This window comes from Heterodontus francisci, unplaced genomic scaffold, assembly GCF_036365525.1.
Source record: "Heterodontus francisci isolate sHetFra1 unplaced genomic scaffold, sHetFra1.hap1 HAP1_SCAFFOLD_518, whole genome shotgun sequence".
Classification (NCBI taxonomy): Eukaryota; Metazoa; Chordata; class Chondrichthyes; order Heterodontiformes; family Heterodontidae; genus Heterodontus; species Heterodontus francisci.
In genome coordinates, this window is record NW_027141084.1 from 18,959 (window position 1) to 46,492 (window position 27,534).

Consider the following 27,534-nt stretch of genomic DNA (forward strand, 5'->3'; position numbering starts at 1 on the left):
GAGAGTCAGAGTCAGAGAGACAGAGGGAGGCAGAGACAGAGAGAGAGAGATGCGGAGAGAGACAGAGTCAGAGAGAGTGAGAGAGAGACAGAGAATGAGAGTCGGAGAGAGAGTGAGAGTCAGAGAGAGAGTGAGAGTCAGAGACAGAGTCAGAGAGAGCGAGTGAGAGAGAGAGAGACAGTGTCAGAGAGAGCGAGTGAGAGAGAGAGAGACAGTGTCAGAGAGACAGAGGGAGGCAGAGACAGAGAGAGGCAGTGGATAACCCATTACTGACTGACACACAGAGACCCTCGATCTGAGAGTGAAAGGTTGGTTAAGTGTCAGAGTCGTCTCCCACTGCATCTCATATCTGAGTCACAACATCATGGGGTCGAGTCCCACACTCATTCCACATTACTCATAATCCCAGCCCATACTCCCGGATCCCAGTACTGAGGGAGCACCCCACTGTCGGAGGGCCAGTACCAAGGGAGTGCCGCATTGTCGGAGGGTCAGTACCGAGGGAGTGCCGCACTGTCGGTAAATCTGTCAGTAAATCTCTCCGCACCCTCCTCAGTTTGGCGACCGCAGTTGGAGACAGTTCAAACCTATCCCAGTGTTTTCTAATTCAGTCCAACCTCCTTGGTTTTGTACTCTCCGCCTCCTGGTTCTTGGGACGAGGGGATTGTCCCACGAGGAGAGATCGAGTCGAGCGGGCCGATATTCCCTGGAGTTTCGAAGAATGAGGGGGTGATCCCATTGAAACGGATAAAATTCTGAAGGGGTTTTGACAGGGTCGATGCTGAGAGGCAGTTCCCCCCCACCCCCCCCCCCCCCCTCACCCCCGGGGCTGGAGAGTCTCGAACGCCGGGCGGGGGGGTCACAGTCTCAGGATAAGGGGCTGGGCCGTTTCACGCTGAGACGGGGAGGAATTTCTTCACTCGGAGGGAGGGCGGTGAATCTTTGGGATGCTCGGCCCCAGAGAGCTGTGGGGTGGTCAGCCGTTGAGTATCTTGGAGACGGAGGTGGAAAGACTTTTTGGGCGGTGAGGGAACGAGGGGAGGTGGGGAGAGTGCGCGAAGGCAGAGTTGGGGTAGTAAATCGCCCGGGATGGTATTGAGTTGGCGGGGGGGGGGGGGTGCTTCTCCCCCGGTGTCCCAGGGGCCAGTATTTATCCCTCGGCCAACATCGCTGAAGGGCAGAGGTCCGTCGTCGTTGGCGTCGTCTCGGGGCGGGATCTTGCTGTGCGCCGGTTGGCCGCCTACGCTGCCCGCCAGCGGGGCCCGCCCCTCCCAAAAAAAGTGCTGTGTCGCCTGCGACGCCCCGGGGTGGAGGCGAAAGGGGAGGCGCTGACGGGTTCTGGGAATATTTCGTTGGGAATTCTTTGCCCATTTGGACCCGGGTGCCCGCACGGCCCGCTGGGATGCTGGAGGATCCCTTGGAGGTCCTCCCAAGCCCACTGGGGGGGGGGGTGGTGAAGTGGCTAACCCGCACGGCCCGCTGGGAAGCTGGAGGATCCCTTGGAGGTCCTCCCAGGGCCCACTTGGGGGGGGGGGGTGGGGGTGAAGTGGCTAACCCGCACGGCCCGCTGGGAAGCTGGAGGATCCCTTGGAGGTCCTCCCAGGGAGTCTGATCCGCACAGCCCGCCGGGATGCTGGAGGACTCGCCGGCAGGTCCTCCGGTTCTGCCGCAGCAGGCACGCACGCACGCACGCACGGCCCGCCGGGATACCGGAGGACTGCCGACGGGGTCTTCCGGGGCCCGCCGCACGCGTTGCCCGCCGGGATACTGGAGGACCCGCAAGAGGAGGCGGGCTTGCGGAAGAGGAAATGGTGGCGACCTGGAGCCGGTTAGAGTAGCTGAGGCGCGGAGAGCAGCGGCGGCCGAAGCCCGGAGCCTGTTGGAAGGGGGGGGGGGGGGGAAGAGGGTTGGAAGGTTAATGAACCCCGGGGACATGGAGGGCTGCGGCGGCGGAGGAAGCAGCGGCGGCGACTCTGCGGCCGGGGAAGGCGGTGAGGCCGGGCCGGGAGGGAGCGCAACGACCGCCGGAGCCTAAAAGCACTAGGCCGCGGGCTGACCTTTCACCCCAGCGTCCCCGCCCGCTGTCCCTGACTCCGCCCCAGTATTAACCCCGCCCCCTGACCCCATGCCCAGTATTAACCCCGCCCCCTGACCCCATGCCCAGTATTAACCCCGCCCCCTTTCCCCATGCCCAGAATTAACCCCGCCCCCTTTCCCCATGCCCAGTATTAACCCCGCCCCCTGACCCCATCCCCAGTATTAACCCCGCCCCCTGACCCCATCCCCAGTATTAACCCCGCCCCCTGACCCCATCCCCAGTATTAACCCCGCCCCCTTCCCCATGCCCAGTATTAACCCCGCCCCCTTCCCCATGCCCAGTATTAACCCCGCCCCCTGACCCCATCCCCAGTATTAACCCCGCCCCCTGACCCCATCCCCAGTATTAACCCCGCCCCCTGACCCCATCCCCAGTATTAACCCCGCCCCCTGACCCCATCCCCAGTATTAACCCCGCCCCCTTTCCCCATGCCCAGTATTAACCCCGCCCCCTTTCCCCATGCCCAGTATTAACCCCGCCCCCTTCCCCATGCCCAGTATTAACCCCGCCTCCTGACCCCATCCCCAGTATTAACCCCGCCCCCTGACCCCATCCCCAGTATTAACCCCGCCCCCTGACCCCATCCCCAGTATTAACCCCGCCCCCTACCCCATGCCCAGTATTAACCCCGCCCCCTGACCCCATCCCCAGTATTAACCCCGCCCCCTTTCCCCATGCCCAGTATTAACCCTGCCCCCTGACCCCATCCCCAGTATTAACCCCGCCCCCTTTCCCCATGCCCAGTATTAACCCCGCCCCCTTTCCCCATGCCCAGTATTAACCCCGCCCCCTTTCCCCATGCCCAGTATTATCCCCGCCCCCTTTCCCCATGCCCAGTATTATCCCCGCCCCCTTTCCCCATGCCCAGTATTAACCCCGCCCCCTTTCCCCATGCCCAGTATTAACCCTGCCCCCTGACCCCATCCCCAGTATTAACCCCGTCCCCTTTCCCCATCCCCAGTATTAACCCCGCCCCCTGACCCCATCCCCAGTATTAACCCCGCCCCCTGACCCCATCCCCAGTATTAACCCCGCCCCCTTTCCCCATCCCCAGTATTATCCCCGCCCCCTGTCCCCATCCCCAGTATTAACCCCACCCCCTTTCCCCATCCCCAGTATTAACCCCGCCCCCTGTCCCCATCCCCAGTATTAACCCCGCCCCCTGACCCCATCCCCAGTATTAACCCCGCCCCCAACCCATCCCCAGTATTAACACCGCCCCCTGACCCCATCCCCAGTATTAACCACGCCCCCTGACCCCATCCCCAGTATTAACCCCATCCCCAGTATTAACCCCGCCCCCTGACCCCATCCCCTGTATTAACCCCACCAACTGTCCCCATCCCCAGTATTAACCCCGCCCCCTGACCCCATCCCCAGTATTAACCCCACCCCGTCCCCATCCCCAGTAATAACCTCGCCCCCTGACCCCATCCCCAGTATTAACCCCGCCCCCTGAACCCATCTCCAGTATTAACCCCACCCCCTGACCCCATCCCCAGTATTAACCCCGCCCCCTGACCCCATCCCCAGTATTAACCTCGCCCCCTGACCCCATCCCCAGTATTAACCCCGCCCCCTGTCCCCATCCCCAGTATTAACCCCGCCCCCTGTCCCCATCCCCAGTATTAACCTCGCCCCCTGACCCCATCCCCAGTATTAACCCCACCCCCTGACCCCATCCCCAGTATTAACCCCGCCCCCTGACCCCATCCCCAGTGTTAACCCCACCCCCTGTCCCCATCCCCAGTATTAACCCCACCCCCTGTCCCCATCCCCAGTATTAACCCCGCCCCCTGTCCCCATCCCCAGTATTAACCCCGCCCCCTGACCCCATCCCCAGTGTTAACCCCACCCCCTGTCCCCATCCCCAGTATTAACCCCGCCCCCTGATTCCATCCCCAGTATTAACCCCGCCCCCTGATTCCATCCCCAGTATTAACCCCGTCCCCATCCCCAGTATTAACCCTGCCGCCTGACCCCGCCCCCAGTATTAACCCCGCCCCCTGTCCCTGACCCCATCCCCAGTATTAACCCCGCCCCCTGTCCCTGACCCCATCCCCAGTATTAACCCCGCCCCCTGTCCCTTACTCCGCCCCATTCTTAACCCCGCCCCCTTTCCCCATCCCCAGTATTAACCCCGCCTCCTTTCCCCATCCCCAGTATTAACCCCGCCCCCTGACCCCATCCCCAGTATTAACCCCGCTCCCTGTCCCTGACTCCGCCCCAGTGTTAACCCTGCCCCTTTCCGCACCCCAGTATTAACCCCGCCCCCTTTCCGCATCCCCAGTATTAACCCCGCCCCCTGACCCCATTCCCAGTATTAACCCCACCCCCTGACCCCATCCCCAGTATTAACCCCGCCTCCTGTCCCTAACCCCATCCCCAGTATTAACCCCGCCCCCTGTCACTGACCCCTTTCCCCAGTATTAACCCCGCCCCCTGTCCCTGACCCCATCTCCATTATTAACCCCGCCCCCTTTCCCCATCCCCAGTATTAACCCCGCCCCCTGACCCCATCCCCAGTATTGACCCCATCCCCAGTATTAACCCCGCCCCCTGTCCCTAACCCCATCCCCAGTATTAACCCCGCCCCCTGTCCCTAACCCCATCCCCAGTATTCACCCCGCCCTGTCACTGACCCCCCCTCCCCAGTATTAACCCCGCCCCCTGTCACTGACCCCCCTCCCCAGTATTAACCCCGCCCCCTGTCCCTAACCCATCCCCAGAATTAACCCCGCCCCCTGTCCCTAACCCCATTCCCAGAATTAACCCCGCCCCCTGTCCCCGCCCCTTTCCCCATCCCCAGTATTAACAACGCCCCCTGACCCCATCCCCAGTATTAACCCCACCCCCTGACCCCATCCCCAGTGTTAACCCCACCCCCTGTCCCCATCTCCAGTATTAACCCCGCCCCCTGACCCCATCCCCAGTATTAACCCCACCCCCTGTCCCCATCCCCTGAATTAACCCCGTCCCCATCCCCAGTATTAACCCCGCCCCTTTCCCTGACCCCACCCCCTTTCCCCATCCCCAGTATTAACCCCGCCCCCGTCCCTTAACCCGCCCCAGTATTAACCCCCCCTCTTTCTTACCCTGCCCCCAGTATTAACCCCGCCCTCTGTCCCTGACCCCATCCCCAGTATTAACCCCGCCCCCTGTCCCTTACTCCGCCCCAGTATTAACCCCGCCCCTGTCCCCATCCCCAGTATTAACCCCGCCCCCTGACCCCATCCCCAGTATTAACCCCGCCCCCTGACCCCATCCCCAGTATTAACCCCGCCCCCTGACCCCATCCCCAGTATTAACCCCACCCCTGTCCCTGACACCGCCCCAGTCTTAACCCCGCCCCCTTTCCGCATCCCCAGTATTAACCCCGCCCCCTGACCCCATCCCCAGTATTATCCCCGCCCCCTGACCCCATCCCCAATATTAACCACGCCCCCTGACCCCATCCCCAGTATTAACCCCGCCCCCGTCCCTAACCCCATCCCCAGTATTAACCCCGCCCCCTGTCACTGACCCCCTTCCTCAGTATTAACCCTGACCCCGTCCCCAGTATTAACCCCGCCCCCTTTCCCCATCCCCAGTATTAACCCCGCCCCCTTTCCCCATCCCCAGTATTAACCCCGCCCCCTTTCCCCATCCCCAGTATTAACCCTGCCCCCTGACCCCATCCCCAGTATTAACCCCGCCCTGTCACTGACCCCCCCTCCCCAGAATTAACCCTGCCCCCATTAACCTCAACACCTCCTGTCTGGACACTGTCTCTATTTCTTCAAATTGATTCTTTGACCTTTAATCCTGAATGAGCAGAAATTTCCTGCAATTAAATATTGGGAAGTTCTTTATTAACAGAAACACAGAGTGCAGCCAACATGTTATGTTCAATCCTTGACAAAACACTGGGATCGGCCCCAGCTGGAGAATTGAGTCCAGCTGCGGTCGCCAGACATTAGGAAGGGTGTCGCGGCCTCGGAGAGGCTGCGGAGGAGATTTACTGGAATGATCCCAGGGAATGAGGGACTTCAGTTAACGCCGAGAGGCTGGTATTGTTCTCCTTAGAGCAGAGAAGGTTAAGAGGAGATTTAATCGGGGAGTTTAAAATCAGGAAGGGGTTCCGGCGGAGTAAATAATGAGAAACTGTTCCCAGTGGTGGGAGGGTCGGTAACCGGGGGAGGGACACAGCGATGGGTGAAAGAACCAGAGGTGACGTGAGGAAACATTGTTTTAACGGAGTGAGTTGTTGTGATCTGGAACGAGCTGCCTGAAAGGGAGGAGGAAGGAGATTCAATAGTGACTTTCAAAAGGGGGAAATCGGAGAAATACCGGAAAGGGGGATAAATTGACAGGGATATCGGGGAAAGAGCAAGGGGGGAGAGTGGGATTAATTAGAAGAGCCAGCGCACTCACGATGGGCCAAATGGCCTCCGTCTGTACTGCTTTGTTAATCTGGTTCGCGATCTGGCCTGACGCGCAGAGAGTTCAGCCTGCGAAGCAGGCCCCATGACTGACTAGACCTTTGGTCCCTCTGCTTGCAGGAGATCCCACGGGATGCAGCATGGAAGCCTTGCGGGCGCAGCTGTCCGAGGCCCTGGCGGAGATCGAGAACATCAAGGCCATAGCCACCGTGTCGGAAAGCACCAAGCAGGAGGCCATCGACCGGGTGAAGCAGCACTGCCAGGAGGAGGTGGCCTCCCTGCAGGCCATCGTGAAGGGTGAGAGGCGCGTCGCGCGCTCTGGTTACAATTCCGACACCATGCGACCGCCAGATGGCGACCCCTGTCAGAGTAGCCGGCATCACCAAGAGGACATTGCAGGTGTTACCAGGCGGCAAAGATACTGGTGACGTGCTTAGAATTTAATAAGCATTTTATCGGCCAGTAAACACCCTGTCCGCCTGTGCAACTCAATCTGTAGACGCCGTGTCCGCCTGTGCAACTCAATCTGTAAACACCCTGTCCGCCTGTACAACTCGATCTGTAAACACCCTGTCCGCCTGTACAACTCGATCTGTAAATGCCCTGTCCGCCTGTGCAACTCAATCTGTAAACATCCTGTCCGCCTGTGCAACTCGATCTGTAAACACCCTGTCCGCCTGTACAACTCCATCTGTAAATGCCTTGTCCGCCTGTGCAACTCAATCTGTAAACGCCGTGTCCGCCTGTGCAACTCAATCTGTAAACACCCTGTCCGCCTGTACAACTCGATCTGTAAACGCTCTGTCCGCCTGTACAACTCGATCTGTAAACGCCCTGTCCGCCTGTTCAACTCGATCTGTAAACGCCCTGTCCGCCTGTTCAACTCGATCTGTAAATGCCCTGTCCGCCTGTACAACTCGATCTGTAAACGCTCTGTCCGCCTGTACAACTCGATCTGTAAACGCCCTGTCCGCCTGTACAACTCGATCTGTAAACGCCCTGTCCGCCTGTTCAACTCGATCTGTAAACGCCCTGTCCGCCTGTTCAACTCGATCTGTAAACGCCCTGTACAACTCGATCTGTAAACGCCCTGTCCGCCTGTACAACTCGATCTGTAAACGCCCTGTCCGCCTGTACAACTCGATCTGTAAACACCCTGTCCGCCTGTACAACTCGATCTGTAACCGCCCTGTCCGCCTGTACAACTCGATCTGTAAACGCCCTGTCCGCCTGTACAACTCGATCTGTAAACGCCCTGTACAACTCGATCTGTAAACGCCCTGTCCGCCTGTACAACTCGATCTGTTAACACCCTGTCCGCCTGTACAACTCCATCTGTAAATGCCTTGTCCGCCTGTGCAACTCAATCTGTAAACGCCGTGTCCGCCTGTGCAACTCAATCTGTAAACACCCTGTCCGCCTGTACAACTCGATCTGTAAACGCTCTGTCCGCCTGTACAACTCGATCTGTAAACGCCCTGTCCGCCTGTTCAACTCGATCTGTAAACGCCCTGTCCGCCTGTTCAACTCGATCTGTAAATGCCCTGTCCGCCTGTACAACTCGATCTGTAAACGCTCTGTCCGCCTGTACAACTCGATCTGTAAACGCCCTGTCCGCCTGTACAACTCGATCTGTAAACGCCCTGTCCGCCTGTACAACTCGATCTGTAAACGCCCTGTCCGCCTGTACAACTCGATCTGTAAACGCCCTGTCCGCCTGTTCAACTCGATCTGTAAACGCCCTGTACAACTCGATCTGTAAACGCCCTGTCCGCCTGTACAACTTGATCTGTAAACACCCTGTCCGCCTGTACAACTCGATCTGTAAACGCCCTGTCCGCCTGTACAACCCGATCTGTAAACACCCTGTCCGCCTGTGCAACTCAATCTGTAAGCGCCCTGTCCGCCTGTACAACTCGATCTGTAAATGCTCTGTCCGCCTGTACAACTCGATCTGTAAACGCCCTGTCCGCCTGTACAACTCGATCTGTAAACGCCCTGTACAACTCGATCTGTAAACGCCCTGTCCGCCTGTACAACTCGATCTGTAAACGCCCTGTCCGCCTGTACAACTCGATCTGTAAACGCCCTGTCCGCCTGTTCAACTCGATCTGTAAACGCCCTGTCCGCCTGTTCAACTCGATCTGTAAACGCCCTGTACAACTCGATCTGTAAACGCCCTGTCCGCCTGTACAACTCGATCTGTAAACGCCCTGTCCGCCTGTACAACTCGATCTGTAAACACCCTGTCCGCCTGTACAACTCGATCTGTAAACACCCTGTCCGCCTGTACAACTCGATCTGTAAACGCCCTGTCCGCCTGTACAACTCGATCTGTAACCGCCCTGTCCGCCTGTACAACTCGATCTGTAAACGCCCTGTCCGCCTGTACAACTCGATCTGTAAACGCCCTGTACAACTCGATCTGTAAACGCCCTGTCCGCATGTACAACTCGATCTGTAAACGCCCTGTCCGCCTGTAAAACTCGATCTGTAAACGCCCTGTCCGCCTGTGCAACTCGATCTGTAAACGCCCTGTCCGCCTGTGCAACTCAATCTGTAAACGCCCTGTCCGCCTGTACAACTCGATCTGTAAACGCCCTGTACAACTCGATCTGTAAACGCCCTGTACAACTCGATCTGTAAACGCCCTGTCCGCCTGTACAACTCGATCTGTAAACTCCCTGTCCGCCTGCACAACTCGATCTGTAAACGCCCTGTCCGCCTGTTCAACTCGATCTGTAAACGCCCTGTACAACTCGATCTGTAAACGCCCTGTCCGCCTGTGCAACTCAATCTGTAAACGCCCTGTCCACCTGTACAACTCAATCTGTAAACGCCCTGTCCGCCTGTACAACTCGATCTGTAAACGCACCATCTGCCTGTACAGCTCAAACTGTAACCACCCTCGAAGTGTGGTCTAACTAAGAGATGATTCCCACGTTCTCCTGGGTGGCCTCTCACCTTGCACCCAGTTTGCCCTGTTCTGGCAGTGCGTCATTTTGCGAACTCTCTCTCTACCCCAGACTCGATCAGCAACTATGAGGCCCAGCTGAAAAACATGGAGAAAGAGCGCTCACAATGGAGGCAGTACCAGGATTCCAGAGAGCGGGAGATTGCTCAGCTCCGGAGGCATTTTTCGGGAAATATCCCACAGGACAGTCTGGAGAATGACATGAGGAAGGTAAAGGAGGAATTCTGCTCCGTATCTAACCCCCCATGTCGTACCTGTCCTGGGAGACAGTGCAGAGGGAGGGTTGCTCTGTGTGTATTAATCATTGTCCTGTCTAATGGTTACAGGCTCAGGAGGATGCTGAGAGACTCCGGTCGATTGTAATGCCCATGGAGCAGGAGATTGCCGCCTTAAAGCAGAAGCTGGCAAAGGCAGAGGGACAGGTGGGCATTGCAAGGGAGCCAGGGGGGTGGAGGGGAGGCTCCCTGACCTCCCACGAGGAGTGAGAGTTCACCATCTGATCCATTGCCCTTGCCCAGAGTGCGGTGAGGAAGGGAGTTCCAGGATTTTGACCCAGCGACAGTGAAGGAACGGCCGATATAGTTCCAAGTCAGGATGGTGTGTGACTCGGAGGGGAACTTGCAGGTGGTGGTGTTCCCGTGTATTTGCTGCCCTTGTCCTTCTGGTTGGTAGAGGTCACGGGTTTGGGCGGCGCTGTCTAAGGAGCCTTGGTGAGTTGCTGCAGTGCATCTTGTAGATGGTACACACTGCTGCCACTGTGCGTCGGTGGTGGAGGGGGTGAATGTTTGTAGATGGGGTGCCAATCAAGCGGGCTGCTTTGTCCTGGATGGTGTTGAGCTTCCTGAGTGTTGTTGGAGCTGCACCCATCCAGGCAAGTGGAGAGTATTCCATCACACTCCTGACTTGTGCCTTGTAGATGGTGGACAGGCTTTGGGGAGTCAGGAGGTGAGTTACTCACTGCAGAATTCCCAGCCTCTGACCTGCTCTTGTAGTCACAGTATTTATATGGCTGGTCCAGTTCAGTTTCTGGTCAATGGTAGCCCCCAGGATGTTGATAGTGGGGGATTCAGCGATGGTAATGCCATTGAATGTCAAGGGGAGATGGTTAGATTCTCTCTTGTTGGAGATGGTCATTGCCTGGCTCTTGTGTGGTGTGAATGTTACTTGCCACTTATCAGCCCAAGCCTGGATATTGTCCAGGTCTTGCTGCATTTCTACACGGACTGCTTCAGTATCTGGAGTCACGAATGGTGCTGAACATTGTGCAATCATCAGCGAACATCCCCACTTCTGACCTTATGATTGAAGGAAGGTCATTGATGAAGCAGCTGAAGATGGTTGGGCCGAGGACACTACCCTGAGGAACTCCTGCAGTGATGTCCTGGAGCTCAGATGATTGACCTCCAACAATCACCACCATCTTCCTTTGCGCTCGGTATGACTCCAACCAGCGGAGAGTTTTCCCCCTGATTCCCATTGACCTCAGTTTTGCTCGGGCTCCTTGATGCCATACTCGGTCAAATGCTGCCTTGATGTCAAGGGCAGTCACTCTCACCTCACCTCTGGAGTTCAGCTCTTTTGTCCATGTTTGAACCAAGGCTGTAATGAGGTCAGGAGCTGAGTGGCCCTGGCGGAACCCAAACTGAGCATCACTGAGCGGGTTATTGTGAAGCAAGTGCTGCTTGATGGCCCTGTCGATGACCCCTTGACAGGGTAGATGTTATGAGGCTATTTCCCCCACCACCCGGGCTGGTGAGTCTCGAACACTGGGGTGGGGTGGGAGTGGGGGTGGGGGGGGGGGGGGGGGTCACAGTCTCAGGATAAGAGCTCGGCCGTTTCGCACTGAGATGAGGAGGAATTTCTTCACTCGGAGGGTTCTGTCTCTGTGGGAATCAGCATTGACCCCTAGTCGCGGAGGTTGTGGGCGATGGGGGTGAAAGTTCTGATTAATTTGCGTGTGTTTCCCAAACACTACCCCCACAGCTCTGTGCCGAATCTCTACATGGACCGTTTGCCCAGCACTGTGAGGAGGATCTACTGTGGAGGGAGGAGCCCTCAGCCCCTCGCAGGAGACCCCCAAGGGACTGGGCGACCGAGGAGGCCGAGGCGGGCGCCGAGGAGCAGGCCGGAGCGGACACGTTCGCTGCCAATTGTGTGAGCTGGTCGACAGGTGCAGCGCCGGCCCCCTACCCCTCACGCCAGCTGCCCCCCGGGAGTGAGGACACCGTCTCCCTCCTCTCGACTGGCACCCTGGTGCCCGAGTCCATCTACCTGCCACCTCCGGGGCACCACCTGCTGCACGACGAGGAGTGGAACGAGATCCAGCAGGAGGTAGGTGACTCAGCAGCCTCCGTCTGCCTCTCCCACACTCCCCCTCTCCGTCGTCCGGCTCTCCCCCTCTCCGTCTGCCTCTCCCACACTCCCCCTCTCCGTCTGCCTCTCCCAGACTCCCCCTCTCCGTCCGCCTTTCCCATGCTCCCCCTCTCCGTCGTCCGCCTCTCCCCCTCTCCGTCATCCGCCTCTCCCACTCTCCCCCTCTCCGTCTGCCTCTCCCACACTCCCCCTCTCCATCGTCCGCCTCTCCCACACTCCCCCTCTCCGTCGTCCGCCTCTCCCGCACTCCCCCTCTCCGTCATCCGCCTCTCCCACACACCCCCTCTCCGTCCGCCTCTCCCACGCTCCCCCTCTCCGTCGTCCGCCTCTCCCCCTCTCCGTCATCCGCCTCTCCCACTCTCCCCCTCTCCGTCCGCCTCTCCTACACTCCCCCTCTCCGTCGTCCGCCTCTCCCACACTCCCCCTCTCCGTCATCCGCCTCTCCCACACTCCCCCTCTCCATCTCCCTCTCCCACTCTATCCCTCACCGTCTGCCTCTCCCACACTGCCCCCCCCCCCGTCTGCCTCTCCCACTCTCTCCCCCTCTCCGTCTGCCTCTCCCACACTCCCCCTCTCCGTCTGCCTCTCCCACACTCTCCCTCTCCCTCTGCCTCTCCCACTCTCTGCCTCTCTGTCTGCCTCTCCCAATCTCCCCCTCTGACTGCCTCTCCCACTCTCTGCCTCTCCCACTCTCCCCCTCCATCTGCCTCTCCCGCACTCCCCTTCTCCGTCTGCCTCTCCCACTCTCTCCATCTCTCCCTCCCTTGCTGTCTCTCTCTCTGTCTCAGCTTCTCCCTCCCACAGTCTCTCTCAGTCCATCTGTCCGCCTCTCTCCCCCTCCCTCACTCCCTCTGTCCGTCTCGCCCTCTCTTTCTATGTCTCTCTCCGACAGTCCCTCCTTTCACTCTTGACCTCCATTCCCACCTCCCCCCATTTCTCTCCATCTCTTTCCAACTCTCTCTCCATCTTCCTCCAGATCTCTCTCTCTCTCTCCCTCTCTCACTCTCCCTCACTCTCATATCTCCGCAGATGAAGGAGTACCAGGTGTCATTGCATCAGACACGGGAGCGGATAGAGAGAGAGACGGCACTGAGAAAAAACCTGGAGGAAGCATTGAGACAGAGCACGGAGGACTGTAGTCGTGAGGTGAGTGGAATGGCAGGTTAAAATCCTTCATCCCCATGATCTGTACACTGACTGGTGTCTCTCAGTCCCCTCTCTCTCAGGGTGCTGTCAGTACACTGACTGGTGTCTCTCAGTCCCCTCTCTCTCAGGGTGATATCTGTACACTGACTGGTGTCTCTCAGTCCCCTCTCTCTCAGGGTGATATCTGTACACTGACTGGTGTCTCTCAGTCCCTCTCTCTCAGGGTGATATCTGTACACTGACTGGTGTCTCTCAGTCCCCTCTCTCTCAGGGTGATATCTGTACACTGACTGGTGTCTCTCAGTCCCTCTCTCTCAGGGTGATATCTGTACACTGACTGGTGTCTCTCAGTCCCTCTCTCTCAGGGTGATATCTGTACACTGACTGGTGTCTCTCAGTCCCCTCTCTCTCAGGGTGATATCTGTACACTGACTGGTGTCTCTCAGTCCCCTCTCTCTCAGGGTGATATCTGTACACTGACTGGTGTCTCTCAGTCCCTCTCTCTCAGGGTGATATCTGTACACTGACTGGTGTCTCTCAGTCCCCTCTCTCTCAGGGTGATATCTGTACACTGACTGGTGTCTCTCAGTCCCCTCTCTCTCAGGGTGATATCTGTACACTGACTGGTGTCTCTCAGTCCCTCTCTCTCAGGGTGATATCTGTACACTGACTGGTTTCTCTCAGTCCCTCTCTCTCAGGGTGATATCTGTACACTGACTGGTGTCTCTCAGTCCCCTCTCTCTCAGGGTGATATCTGTACACTGACTGGTGTCTCTCAGTCCCTCTCTCTCAGGGTGATATCTGTACACTGACTGGTGTCTCTCAGTCCCCTCTCTCTCAGAGTGATATCTGTACACTGACTGGTGTCTCTCAGTCCCTCTCTCTCAGGGTGATATCTGTACACTGACTGGTGTCTCTCAGTCCCCTCTCTCTCAGAGTGATATCTGTACACTGACTGGTGTCTCTCAGTCTCTCTCTCTCTCAGGGTGATATCTGTACACTGACAGGTGTCTCTCAGTCCCCTCTCTCTCAGGGTGATATCTGTACACTGACTGGTGTCTCTCAGTCTCTTTCTCTCTCAGGGTGATATCTGTACACTGACTGGTGTCTCTCAGTCCCCTCTCTCTCAGGGTGATATCTGTACACTGACTGGTATCTCTCAGTCTCTCTCTCTCAGGGTGATATCTGTACACTGACTGGTGTCTCTCAGTCCCCTCTCTCTCAGGGTGATATCTGTACACTGACTGGTGTCTCTCAGTCCCTCTCTCTCAGGGTGATATCTGTACACTGACTGGTGTCTCTCAGTCCCCTCTCTCTCAGGGTGCTGTCAGTACACTGACTGGTGTCTCTCAGTCCCCTCTCTCTCAGGGTGATATCTGTACACTGACTGGTGTCTCTCAGTCCCCTCTCTCTCAGGGTGATATCTGTACACTGACTGGTGTCTCTCAGTCCCCTCTCTCTCAGGGTGATATCTGTACACTGACTGGTGTCTCTCAGTCCCTCTCTCTCAGGGTGATATCTGTACACTGACTGGTGTCTCTCAGTCCCCTCTCTCTCAGGGTGATATCTGTACACTGACTGGTGTCTCTCAGTCCCCTCTCTCTCAGAGTGATATCTGTACACTGACTGGTGTCTCTCAGTCCCTCTCTCTCAGGGTGATATCTGTACACTGACTGGTGTCTCTCAGTCCCCTCTCTCTCAGAGTGATATCTGTACACTGACTGGTGTCTCTCAGTCTCTCTCTCTCTCAGGGTGATATCTGTACACTGACTGGTGTCTCTCAGTCCCCTCTCTCTCAGGGTGATATCTGTACACTGACTGGTGTCTCTCAGTCTCTTTCTCTCTCAGGGTGATATCTGTACACTGACTGGTGTCTCTCAGTCCCCTCTCTCTCAGGGTGATATCTGTACACTGACTGGTATCTCTCAGTCTCTCTCTCTCAGGGTGATATCTGTACACTGACTGGTGTCTCTCAGTCCCCTCTCTCTCAGGGTGATATCTGTACACTGACTGGTGTCTCTCAGTCCCTCTCTCTCAGGGTGATATCTGTACACTGACTGGTGTCTCTCAGTCCCCTCTCTCTCAGGGTGCTGTCAGTACACTGACTGGTGTCTCTCAGTCCCCTCTCTCTCAGGGTGATATCTGTACACTGACTGGTGTCTCTCAGTCCCCTCTCTCTCAGGGTGATATCTGTACACTGACTGGTGTCTCTCAGTCCCTCTCTCTCAGGGTGATATCTGTACACTGACTGGTGTCTCTCAGTCCCTCTCTCTCAGGGTGATATCTGTACACTGACTGGTGTCTCTCAGTCCCCTCTCTCTCAGGGTGATATCTGTACACTGACTGGTGTCTCTCAGTCCCTCTCTCTCAGGGTGATATCTGTACACTGACTGGTGTCTCTCAGTCCCCTCTCTCTCAGGGTGATATCTGTACACTGACTGGTGTCTCTCAGTCCCCTCTCTCTCAGAGTGATATCTGTACACTGACTGGTGTCTCTCAGTCCCTCTCTCTCAGGGTGATATCTGTACACTGACTGGTGTCTCTCAGTCCCCTCTCTCTCAGAGTGATATCTGTACACTGACTGGTGTCTCTCAGTCCCTCTCTCTCAGGGTGATATCTGTACACTGACTGGTGTCTCTCAGTCCCTCTCTCTCAGGGTGATATCTGTACACTGACTGGTGTCTCTCAGTCCCCTCTCTCTCAGGGGGATATCTGTACACTGACTGGTGTCTCTCAGTCCCCTCTCTCTCAGGGTGATATCTGTACACTGACTGGTGTCTCTCAGTCCCTCTCTCTCAGGGTGATATCTGTACACTGACTGGTGTCTCTCAGTCCCTCTCTCTCAGGGTGATATCTGTACACTGACTGGTGTCTCTCAGTCCTCTCTCTCTCAGGGTGATATCTGTACACTGACTGGTGTCTCTCAGTCCCTCTCTCTCAGGGTGATATCTGTACACTGACTGGTGTCTCTCAGTCCCTCTCTCTCAGGGTGATATCTGTACACTGACTGGTGTCTCTCAGTCCCCTCTCTCTCAGGGGGATATCTGTACACTGACTGGTGTCTCTCAGTCCCCTCTCTCTCAGGGTGATATCTGTACACTGACTGGTGTCTCTCAGTCCCTCTCTCTCAGGGTGATATCTGTACACTGACTGGTGTCTCTCAGTCCCTCTCTCTCAGGGTGATATCTGTACACTGACTGGTGTCTCTCAGTCCTCTCTCTCTCAGGGTGATATCTGTACACTGACTGGTGTCTCTCAGTCCCTCTCTCTCAGGGTGATATCTGTACACTGACTGGTGTCTCTCAGTCCCTCTCTCTCAGGGTGATATCTGTACACTGACTGGTGTCTCTCAGTCCCCTCTCTCTCAGGGTGATATCTGTACACTGACTGGTGTCTCTCAGTCCTCTCTCTCTCAGGGTGATATCTGTACACTGACTGGTGTCTCTCAGTCCCTCTCTCTCAGGGTGATATCTGTACACTGAGTGGTGTCTCTCAGTCCCCTCTCTCTCCGGGTGATATCTGTACACTGACTGGTGTCTCTCAGTCCCCTCTCTCTCAGGGTGATATCTGTACACTGACTGGTGTCTCTCAGTCCCCTCTCTCTCAGGGTGATATCTGTACACTGACTGGTGTCTCTCAGTCCCTCTCTCTCAGGGTGATATCTGTACACTGACTGGTGTCTCTCAGTCCTCTCTCTCTCAGGGTGATATCTGTACACTGACTGGTGTCTCTCAGTCCCTCTCTCTCAGGGTGATATCTGTACACTGACTGGTGTCTCTCAGTCCCTCCCTCTCAGGGTGATATCTGTACACTGACTGGTGTCTCTCAGTCCCCTCTCTCTCAGGGTGATATCTGTACACTGACTGGTGTCTCTCAGTCCCTCTCTCTCAGGGTGATATCTGTACACTGACTGGTGTCTCGCAGTCCCCTCTCTCTCAGGGTGATATCTGTTCACTGACTGGTGTCTCAGTCCCCTCTCTCTCAGGGTGATATCTGTACACTGACTGGTGTCTCTCAGTCCCTCTCTCTCAGGGTGATATCTGTACACTGACTGGTGTCTCTCAGTCCCCTCTCTCTCAGGGTGATATCTGTACACTGACTGGTGTCTCTCAGTCCCTCTCTCTCAGGGTGATATCTGTACACTGACTGGTGTCTCTCAGTCCCCTCTCTCTCAGGGTGATATCTGTACACTGACTGGTGTCTCTCAGTCCCTCTCTCTCAGGGTGATATCTGTACACTGACTGGTGTCTCTCAGTCCCTCTCTCTCAGGGTGATATCTGTACACTGACTGGTGTCTCTCAGTCCCCTCTCTCTCAGGGTGATATCTGTACACTGACTGGTGTCTCTCAGTCCTCTCTCTCTCAGGGTGATATCTGTACACTGACTGGTGTCTCTCAGTCCCTCTCTCTCAGGGTGATATCTGTACACTGAGTGGTGTCTCTCAGTCCCCTCTCTCTCCGGGTGATATCTGTACACTGACTGGTGTCTCTCAGTCCCTCTCTCTCAGGGTGATATCTGTACACTGACTGGTGTCTCTCAGTCCCCTCTCTCTCAGGGTGATATCTGTACACTGACTGGTGTCTCTCAGTCCCTCTCTCTCAGGGTGATATCTGTACACTGACTGGTGTCTCTCAGTCCCTCTCTCTCAGGGTAATATCTGTACACTGACTGGTGTCTCTCAGTCCCCACTCTCTCAGGGTGATATCTGTACACTGACTGGTGTCTCTCAGTCCCTCTCTCTCTCATGGTGATATCTGTACACTGACTGGTGTCTCTCAGTCCCCACTCTCTCAGGGTGATATCTGTACACTAACTGGTGTCTCTCAGTCCCCTCTCTCTCAGGGTGATATCTGTACACTGACTGGTGTCTCTCAGTCCCTCTCTCTCAGGGTGATATCTGTACACTGACTGGTGTCTCTCAGTCCCTCTCTCTCAGGGTGATATCTGTACACTGACTGGTGTCTCTCAGTCCCTCTCTCTCAGGGTGATATCTGTACACTGACTGGTGTCTCTCAGTCCCTCTCTCTCAGGGTGATATCTGTACACTGACTGGTGTCTCTCAGTCCCTCTCTCTCAGGGTGATATCTGTACACTGACTGGTGTCTCTCAGTCCCTCTCTCTCAGGGTGATATCTGTCCACTGACTGGTGTCTCTCAGTCCCCTCTCTCTCAGGGTGATATCTGTACACTGACTGGTGTCTCTCAGTCCCTCTCTCTCAGGGTGATATCTGTACACTGACTGGTGTCTCTCAGTCCCTCTCTCTCAGGGTGATATCTGTACACTGACTGGTGTCTCTCAGTCCCTCTCTCTCAGGGTGATATCTGTACACTGACTGGTGTCTCTCAGTCCCTCTCTCTCAGGGAGATATCTGTACACTGACTGGTGTCTCTCAGTCCCTCTCTCTCAGGGTGATATCTGTACACTGACTGGTGTCTCTCAGTCTCCTCTCTCTCAGGGTGATATCTGTACACTGACTGGTGTCTCTCAGTCCCCTCTCTCTCAGGGTGATATCTGTACACTGACTGGTGTCTCTCAGTCCCTCTCTCTCAGGGTGATATCTGTACACTGACTGGTGTCTCTCAGTCCCTCTCTCTCAGGGTGATATCTGTACACTGACTGGTGTCTCTCAGTCCCTCTCTCTCAGGGTGATATCTGTACACTGACTGGTGTCTCTCAGTCCCTCTCTCTCAGGGTGATATCTGTACACTGACTGGTGTCTCTCAGTCCCTCTCTCTCAGGGTGATATCTGTACACTGACTGGTGTCTCTCAGTCCCTCTCTCTCAGGGTGATATCTGTACACTGACTGGTGTCTCTCAGTCCCCTCTCTTGTTATAATAACTTGTTAAATTTCAGAAAGTATTTCTGTGGCTAAGATGATCCCTGTGTCGAATGTGCTTTCAATTAACACTAACACTCGTTGTGTCTAACACAGGTGTCGTTATTGATGGAGAAGTTGGATTCCTCAGCGAAGGAGATTCAGAAAATCAAGGAAATGTTTACAGAGGCCCAGGAGCAGACACAGAAACAGATGGTGAATTGGCTGCCTTGCATTATCCATTGTTACAGCAATCCCCAAACTAATCCCACTGCCCCGCTCTCTCCCCAGAGCCCCGTATCAATCCCCAAACTAATCCCACTGCCCCGCTCTCTCCCCATATCCCTGTATCAATCCCCAAACTAATCTCACTGCCCCGCTCTCTCCCCATATCCCTGTATCAATCCCCAAAACTAATCCCACTGCCCCGCTCTCTCCCCAGAGCCCCGTATCAATCCCCAAACTAATCCCACTGCCCCGCTCTCTCCCCATATCCCTGTATCAATCCCCAAACTAATCCCACTGCCCCACTCTCTCCCCATAGCCCTGTATCAATCCCCAAACTAATCCCACTGCCCCGCTCTCTCCCCATATCCCTGTATCAATCCCCAAACTAATCCCACTGCCCCGCTCTCTCCCCAGAGCCCTGTATCAATCCCCAAACTAATCCCACTGCCCCGCTCTCTCCCCAGAGCCCTGTATCAATCCCCAAACTAATCCCACTGCCCCGCTCTCTCCCCAGAGCCCTGTATCAATCCCCAAACTAATCCCACTGCCCCGCTCTCTCCCCAGAGCCCTGTATCAATCCCCAAACTAATCCCACTGCCCCGCTCTCCCCATGGCCCTGTATCAATCCCCAAACTAATCCCACTGCCCAGCTTTCTCCCCATAGCCCTGTATCAATCCCCAAGCTAATCCCATTGCCCCGCTCTCTCCCCATAGCCCTGTATCAATCCCCAAACTAATCCCACTGCCCCGCTCTCTCCCCATATCCCTGTATCAATCCCCAAACTAATCCCACTGCCCCGCTCTCTCCCCATATCCCTGTATCAATCCCCAAACTAATCCCACTGCCCCGCTGTCTCCCCATAGCCCAGTATCAATCCCCAAACTAATCCCACTGCCCCGCTCTCTCCCCATTGCCCTGTATCAATCCCCAAACTAATCCCACTGCCCCACTCTCTCCCCATATCCCTGTATCAATTCCCAAACTAATCCCATTTCCCCGCTCTCTCCCCATAGCCCTGTATCAATCTCCAAACTAATCCCACTGCCCCGCTCTCTCCCGATAGCCCTGTATCAATCCCCAAACTAATCCCACTGTCCCGCTCTCTCCCCATAGCCCTGTATCAATCCCCAAACTAATCCCACTGCCCTGCTCTCTCCCCACAGCCCTGTATCGACCCCCAAACTAATCCCACAGGACAGCTGGTTTCTGAATCATTCTCTGTGTGTTGGGGAGCAGAGGAAGGAGGGAGGGAAAGAGGGAGGGATGGAGGGAAGTGGGTGTCGGACAGAGAGCAAGATAGACGGATAGAGGGAGGGAGGGGAATATTGAAGTGGAGAGAACAAGTGGGAGAGGGAGAGTAAGATGGGGGGAGGGAGAACAGGGGCGGTGGAGAGAGGGAGCTGGAGACAGAGAGATAGTCACGTACAAAGCTGGGCTCCTCCGCCCGCCTCTCCCTTTCTTTCCCTCACTCACTCACTCTCTCCGCTTTGTGCCCTCTCGCAGGCGGAGTTGAGTGAGACACACAAGGACCTCTACTTCCGGAATCAACAGTTACAGACGGAGAACCAGACATTGAAAGGGCAGCCCGGTATCCACGCACAGGCTGGAGACTCCCGGCCAACCCCCTCACCTCAGGTAGGCCTCACGTAACCCGTGCCCCGGACACCCACCGCCCCGGCCCCGGTCCTCACGCTCTCTCTCTCTCTCTCTCTTCCATCCCCGCAGGTAACGATGGCATCTCCAGCGCCAGGCAGGAGGCATGAAGAAGACATTGGTAAGCCTGCCATTTTGAACGTGGGCTGCGTGGCGTCCATTTTAAAGCCAACGCCAACGAGGGCACATCAGTCTCGAATCCCTTCCCTATCTCTGCGACTTCCTCCAGCCCCTACAACCCTCCGAGATCTCTGAGCTCCTCCAATTCCTGCCCCTTGCGCATCCCCCGATTCCCATCGCTCCACGATTGGCAACTGCGGTCGGGCTCCAAGTTCCATCCCTAAACCTCTCCGCCTCTCTCCTTCTCCTTAAAAGGGCCCTCTTTGACCGAGGTTTTGGTCGCCTGGCCTTAATATCTCCTTAACATGGTTCGGTGTCAAATGTTTTTTCAATAATACTCCTTTGGGACATTTTGGATCCACCCAGAATGCATTTCTGGACACCGCACCCTTGGGAAGATGATATCGGCCTTGGAGGGAGTGCAGTGTCGATTTACCGGAATGATACTGGGAGTTTGATCGACGTTTTCGGGATATGAAGTGGGAACGGATCGGGGCAGAGAGAGAGAGAGACAACGCTGGGCGTTAGTCAGTTTAAGTCTCGCCTTCTTGCCGCCTTCTCGCAGACCGGCCTTTTTAATAAACGTCGGGCTGTCAGTTTCATGGCGGCTGAAGCTGGAACGCGGCTCTCTACTTCGGACCAGGTTCGGAGAGTGGGACAGAGCCGGGGTGGGGGGGTGGTGGTGGACAGGAAGAGAAAGGGAGGAACAAAGAGGGGGAAAACAGAGAGGGGACAGAGAGGGGGGCGGTTCAGAGAGAGAGGGAGGACACAGAGAGAGAACGGGAGAGAGAGATGGGGGACACACAGAGAGAGAGGTAGATAGAGGGTGACAGAGAGAGGGAAAGAGGTGGCCACAGAGAGAGAAAAGGGGGGCACAGATGGATGGGGACACAGAAGGCGACGACGACAGCATGGGGGGGAAACAACATAAAGAGGGGTGAGAGAGAGAGAGATCATCACTGCTGACAGAGAGATATCTATCCAGAATACTCGCACCGCTACAAGAAGTGTGCGGGCAGACATTGACTACTTGTGCCAGCAGAAAAAAATGCCAGGTATCTCACTAAATCAGTGTCCAACATAGTGACGAGAAAGTAAGTCAATAAATGAATCTTCTCATTGAAAGCTCCCCGACAAAAATGCACATTTGTTCTCGGTTTGATCAGTATTAAGATAACTGATGCCTTTATCTTTCTGAAATTGTCTCAGCTGCAACCCCCCCCCCCATGTAAAAAAAAAATTGCAATGTGCCCCCGAACCCCGCCCCCCCCCGACCCCCGGACGCGAAAAGGTTGGACTACCCTTTTCATAAAACGTCCCAGGGTGCTTCACAGGAGCATTATCAATTAACATTTGACCCCCGATCCCACGCGATGAGATATCAGGTAAAGGCGACCAAAAGTTCGGTTTTAAGGAGCATCTTAAAGGGGGAGAGAGAGGGGGGGAGGAGAGGTTTAGGGAGGGAATTCCAGAGCTCAGGGCCCTGCCGCCAATTGGGGAGCGATGAAAACGAGGATGAGAATTTTAAAATCGAGGCGTTGCCGGACCGGGATCCAGTGTAGGTCAGCGAGCACAGGGGGTGGGTGACGGGTGAACAGGACACAGTGCGAGTTAGGACATGGGGGTGGGGGGCGCAGCGGGAGTTTTGGACGAGCGTGAAGTTTACGGAGGGTGGGATGTGGGAGAAAAGCAGGGAGTTTGATTTGCGAGTGTAGATCCAAGCTGGGAGTGAAACTAAACGCCTCTCCTCTCTCCCTTTCTCCTCCCTCTCTCTATTCCTTTTCCCCCGCCTCTCCAGGTTGCCAACTGATGCCAAAGCCCGAAGGAGAAAGCTCACAGGGCGAGAGCAGTGAGGTGAGTGGGCGTGATGCACCCCTAGTATCAACGCATAAGAAACAGGAGCTGGGGAAGGCCATTCGGCCCCCCTCGAGCCTCCCCACCCCCATTCAATAAGATCGCGGACGATTTACTATCCCGACTCCGCCTTCGCGCACTCTCCCCATATCCCTTCATTCCATCAGCGCCCAAAAATCTACCCATCTCCGTCTGGAATATACTCAACGATTGATCATCCACAGCTCTCTGGTGCCGAGAATTCCAAAGATTCACCACCCTCCGAGTGAAGAAATTTCTCCCCGTCTCAGTGCGAAACGGCCGAGCCCTTATCCTGAGACTGTGACCCCTCCCCCATGTTCGAGACTCTCCAGCTGGTGGGGTGGGGGAGGCGAGGGGTGGAAACAGCCTCTCAGCATCTACCCCATCAAACCCTCTTCAGAATTTTATATTTTGTAACATTACGGATGAATTGATTGCACAAATAGAAATAAATGGGTACAATGTGAGCGTCGTTACAGAGAGGTGGTTGCAAGGTGACCAAGGCTGGGAACTAAATATTCAAGGGGATTTGACATTTTGGAAGGATAGGAAGAAAGGAAAAGGGGGTGGTCTAGCTCTGTTAATAAGGGATGAGATCAGTACATTAGTGAGGAATGAACGAGCCTCGTTTTAATCTTCATATAGATTGAACGAATCAAAATTGGCAAAAGTCGCCTGGAATGTGTTAATGGAGTGTCGGGATAGTTTCTGAGAACAATACGTTCTGGAACTAACCCAGGAGCAGGCTATTTTAAACCCGGTAATGTGTAATGAGGATTAATCAATGACCTCGTAGAGAAAGATCCTCCAGGCAAGAGTGATCATAACGTGACCGAATTTCACATTCAGTTTGAGGGTGAGGAATTTGGTTCTGACTAACTAACAGAAAAACAGAGAGTCGGGGTAAATGTGACTTGGATGAAGGGACCGAGTGTATTGCCGGGGGGATCTCGAAAGAGGGGGCACGGTTTCAAAATAAGGTGTCTCCTATTTAAGATGGAGATGAGGAGGGATTGCTCCTCTCGGGGGTCATTAATCTTTGGAGAGTTGCGGAGGCTGGATCATCTGATAGATTCACTTGCTTGACATCTCCGCCCCTGTTTACAGTCCTCCCTGCCAACTGGCGACCCCTTTACAGCTGAGGAACGACCCAGTTCCGCCGTCACAACTCATTCCCAGTGTCGGTCACGCACCCCTGTAACATCGTCAAGCACTTTCACACGATCTCTACCTCTCTCTTCTGTCTGTCCCTTTCTCCACCTGTTTCTTTCTCTCTCTCTTTCTCCCTCTCTCCATGTTGCCCTCTCCCTGTCTAACTCTATCCCTCGATGTCCCTCTCTCTCCATCTCTGTTTCTCTCTCTCTCTCTCTCCCCTCCCCCCCCCGTTCTCTCTCCCTCTCCATGTTGCCCTCTCCCTGTCTCTTTCTATCCCTCAATCTCTCTCTCTCTCTCTCTCCATCTGTTTCTCTCCCTCTCTCTCTCTCCCCCCCCTCGTTCTCCCTCTCTCCATGTTGCCCACTCTCTCTCTCACTGTTTCTCTGTCTCTCTCTCTCTCTAGTTCTCCTTCTGTCTCTTGCTCTCTCATTCGACCTCTGTCTCCTTCTCTCCCTCTCTGTCTCCCTCTCTCTCTCTCTCTGGCTGTTTCTCTCTCACTCTCTGTTTCTCTCTCACTATCTCTCTCCCTGAATGTCTCTCTCTCTCTCTCTCTCTCTCTCTCCCTGTCTCTGTGTGTGTCTCTCTCTCTATCCCTCGCAGTCTCTGTCTCTCGTTCTCTCTCTTTTGATCTCTGTCCCTCTCGCCCACAGTTGTTGACCAGATTCGTGGATAAGATGGTGGAGGTGGAGACACTACAGGCGCTGTGTAACCAGCAGAGACAGCAGTTACAGGCTGCAAGTAAGGAGGAGGTGAGCATACTGAGGGAGTGCCGCACTGTCGGAGGGTCAGTACTGAGGGAGTGTCACACTGCCTTCCCTTCGCGGTACTGAGGGAGTGCCGCACTGTCGGAGAGTCAGTACTGAGGGAGTGCCGCTCTGTCGGAGGGTCAGTACTGAAAGAGTGCCACGCTGTCGGAGGGTCAGTACTGAGGGTGAGCCGCACTGTCGGAGGGTCAGTACTGAGGGTGAGCCGCACTGTCGGAGGGTCAGTACTGAGGGTGCGCCACATGTCGGAGGGTCAGTTCTGAGGGAGTGCCGCACTGTTGGAGGGTCAGTACTGAGGGTGAGCCGCACTGTCGGAGGGTCAGTACTGAGGGTGCGCCACATGTCGGAGGGTCAGTTCTGAGGGAGTGCCGCACTGTTGGTGGGTCAGTACTGAGGGAGAGCCGCACTATCGGAGGGTCAGTACTGAGGGAGAGCCGCACTGTTGGAGGGTCAGTACCGAACGTCCTGGCAACTGACCGTTTTCTGCTGCTCTGTTGGCAGGCGGACTTGACCCTCAAGCTGAGGGAGGAAAGGGGCAAAGGTCAGAGGTTGCAGGTGGAGCTGGACACCAGTGAGCAGGTCCAACGAGACTTCGTCAAGTTGTCCCAGGCACTGCAGGTGAGTGTTGGCGGACGCCCCCCTCGCCCCCTCGTCCCCCTGGCGTCTAAGCCTCGCCATGTAAAAGCACGATGCGTTCAGCCAATCGGGAACAATGGGTGAGGCTATTCAGCCCCTCCAGCTGAAGAGACACTGGGACTGATCTCTGCCTCGCAACAGGAGTTCGGTCCCGAATTCGCTGTTGCAATGTTGGGGACGAGGCAGCCAGCCGGCGCACAGTAGGATCCCGCACGCGGCGACGTGACGATGACCCAGAACGTCTGGTCTTCTGAGTGATGTTGGTTGAGGGGTAAATGTGGGCCCCCGGAAACACCGGGGAGAACTGCCTCCACACCGCATCCCCTACTCTTCTTCCCTTCGCGATCGTGGGATCTTTTACATCCCCCCCGGCGGTGGGGGAGGGGGGGCCCCTCGGTTTAACGTCTCGTCCCTGTAACAGGCTCAAGGACGGCCTCGTCTCATTCGCTAAGCCTCCGTGCTGACCCCTCTTCCTTGTTTTGCCTCCCCCCGCACCCCCCCTCTCTTCCCGGACAGGTCCGGCTGGAGCAGATCAGGCAGGCAGACTCGATGGAAATGATCCAAGGTATACTGGACTCCACAACCAAGCTCAAGGACGCCAGCCAACTCAGAGGCGCCTGGGACCAGGGGTCGTGACCCCCAAACCCCCACCCCCCCCCCCCCCCCACAACTCCCCAGGATGACCTCCACCCTGACCCCACCCGCAGGTGGTGATGATTTGCCTCCCCCCGCGGGTACCCTACCTGCTGGTCACCAGGCAGTGCTGTGGGTGGATTATTTTTAAGATACGCAGAGGGCTCTGAGAGGGCTCCTGCTACTTAAACGGAGGTTTGTTACAAAATGTTTCTCTCTCTCTCTTTCCATCTCTCTCTCTGTCACTCTCTCTCTCTCCCTCTCTGTCTCTCTCTCTCTCCGTCTCTCTGTCTCTCTCTCCGTCTCTCCGTCTCTCTGTCTCTCTCTCTCTCTGTCTCTCTCTCTGTCTCTCCGTCTGTCTCTCCGTCTGTCTCTCCGTCTGTCTCTCCGTCTGTCTCTCCGTCTGTCTCTCCGTCTGTCTCTCCGTCTGTCTCTCCGTCTCTCTCTCCGTCTCTGTCTCCCTCTCTGTCTCTCTCTCTCTCTCTCTCCGTCTCTCTGTCTCTCTCTCCGTCTCTCTCTCCGTCTCTCTGTCTCTCTCTGTCTCTCTCTCTCTCTCTGTCTCTCTGTCTCTCTCTCCGTCTCTCTGTCTCTCTCTCTCTCTCTCTGTCTCTGTCTCTTTCTCTCTCTCTCTGTCACTCTCTCTCTCTCTCTCTCTCTCTGTCTCTCTCTCTCTCTGTCCCAGTCTCTCTGTCTGTCTCTCTTTCTCTCTCTGTCTCTCTCTCTTTCTCTCTCTCCGTCTCTCCGTCTCTCTTTCTCTCTCTCCCTCTCTCTCCGTCTCTCTCCCTCTCTCTCTCTCTCTGTCTCTCTCTCTCTCTCTCTCTCTTTCTATCTCTCTCTCCGTCTCTCTCTCCGTCTCTCTGTGTCTCTCTCTCTCTCTCTCTCCCTCTCTCCGTCTCTCTCCCTCTGTTTCTCTCTCCGTCTCTCTCTCTCTCCGTCTCTCTCTCTCTCTCCGTCTCTCTCTCTCTCTCCGTCTCTCTCTCTCTCTCCGTCTCTCTCTCTTTCCGTCTCTCTCCATCTCTGTGTCTCTCTCCATCTCTGTGTCTCTCTCCATCTCTGTGTCTCTCTCCATCTCTGTGTCTCTCTCCATCTCTCTGTCTTTCTCTCCGTCTTTCTGTCTCTCTCACTCTCTCACTCTCTCTGTCTCTCTCTCTCTGTCTCTCTGTCTGTCTCTCTGTGTCTCTCTCTGTCTCTCTGTCTCTCTCTCTCTCTCTCTCTGTCTGTCTCTCTGTGTCTCTCTCTGTCTCTCTGTCTCTCTCTCTCTCTCTCTCTGTCTCTCTCTCTCTCTGTCCCAGTCTCTCTGTCTGTCTCTCTTTCTCTCTCCGTCTCTCTCTCTTTCTCTCTCTCTCTCTCTCTCTGTCTTTCTCTCTCTCTCCGTCTGTCTCTCTCTCTCCGTCTGTCTCTCTCTCTCCGTCTGTCTCTCTCTCTCCGTCTGTCTCTCTTTCTCTCTCTCTGTTACTGACCCACTCGCCCATTCACTGAAGAGCTGTGCCACACTGCTGTCTGCTGACGGGAGATTGATGTTACACGGGCCTGGCCCCGGGCTGTGCCGTCTCGTTCCCCCTGTGGAGACGGAGTGAGGTCTGTCCCTTCCCCAGGGACGATGAATCTGATTGCGTTTATTAATAAAACGGCATGAAATTA

General features: G+C 55.6%; 1 protein-coding gene across 2 annotated transcripts; it reads left to right on the forward strand.

Moving 5' to 3' along the window:
• Positions 1-1,684: 1,684 nt before the first annotated feature.
• On the forward strand, positions 1,685-27,534 carry LOC137361986 (rab GTPase-binding effector protein 2-like). Of its 2 annotated transcripts, none has more exons than XM_068026584.1 (13): positions 1,685-1,828; positions 6,640-6,816; positions 9,546-9,703; positions 9,820-9,915; positions 11,477-11,824; positions 12,896-13,012; positions 18,946-19,044; positions 20,561-20,692; positions 20,783-20,831; positions 22,629-22,684; positions 24,511-24,609; positions 25,126-25,242; positions 25,777-27,534. In XM_068026584.1, exons 2-13 carry the CDS (start codon positions 6,660-6,662, stop codon positions 25,894-25,896), a joined length of 1,548 nt encoding a protein of 515 aa, XP_067882685.1. In that variant the 5' UTR covers positions 1,685-1,828; positions 6,640-6,659; the 3' UTR covers positions 25,897-27,534. The 2 variants fall into 2 exon arrangements, with proteins under 2 accessions (XP_067882685.1, XP_067882684.1); XM_068026583.1 differs by lacking the exon at positions 1,685-1,828 and adding an exon at positions 1,855-1,991.

What these genes read in the sequence shown, in the direction of transcription:
- LOC137361986 (XM_068026583.1), top strand. Translation starts at nt 1,919, where the DNA reads ATGAACCCCGGGGACATGGAGGGCTGCGGCGGCGGAGGAAGCAGCGGC. An exon ending in CCTGCAGGCCATCGTGAAGG is followed by an intron (nt 6,817 to 9,545) that starts GTGAGAGGCGCG and finishes TCTCTACCCCAG; the next exon opens with ACTCGATCAGCAACTATGAG. An exon ending in AGCAGACACAGAAACAGATG is followed by an intron (nt 19,045 to 20,560) that starts GTGAATTGGCTG and finishes GCCCTCTCGCAG; the next exon opens with GCGGAGTTGAGTGAGACACA.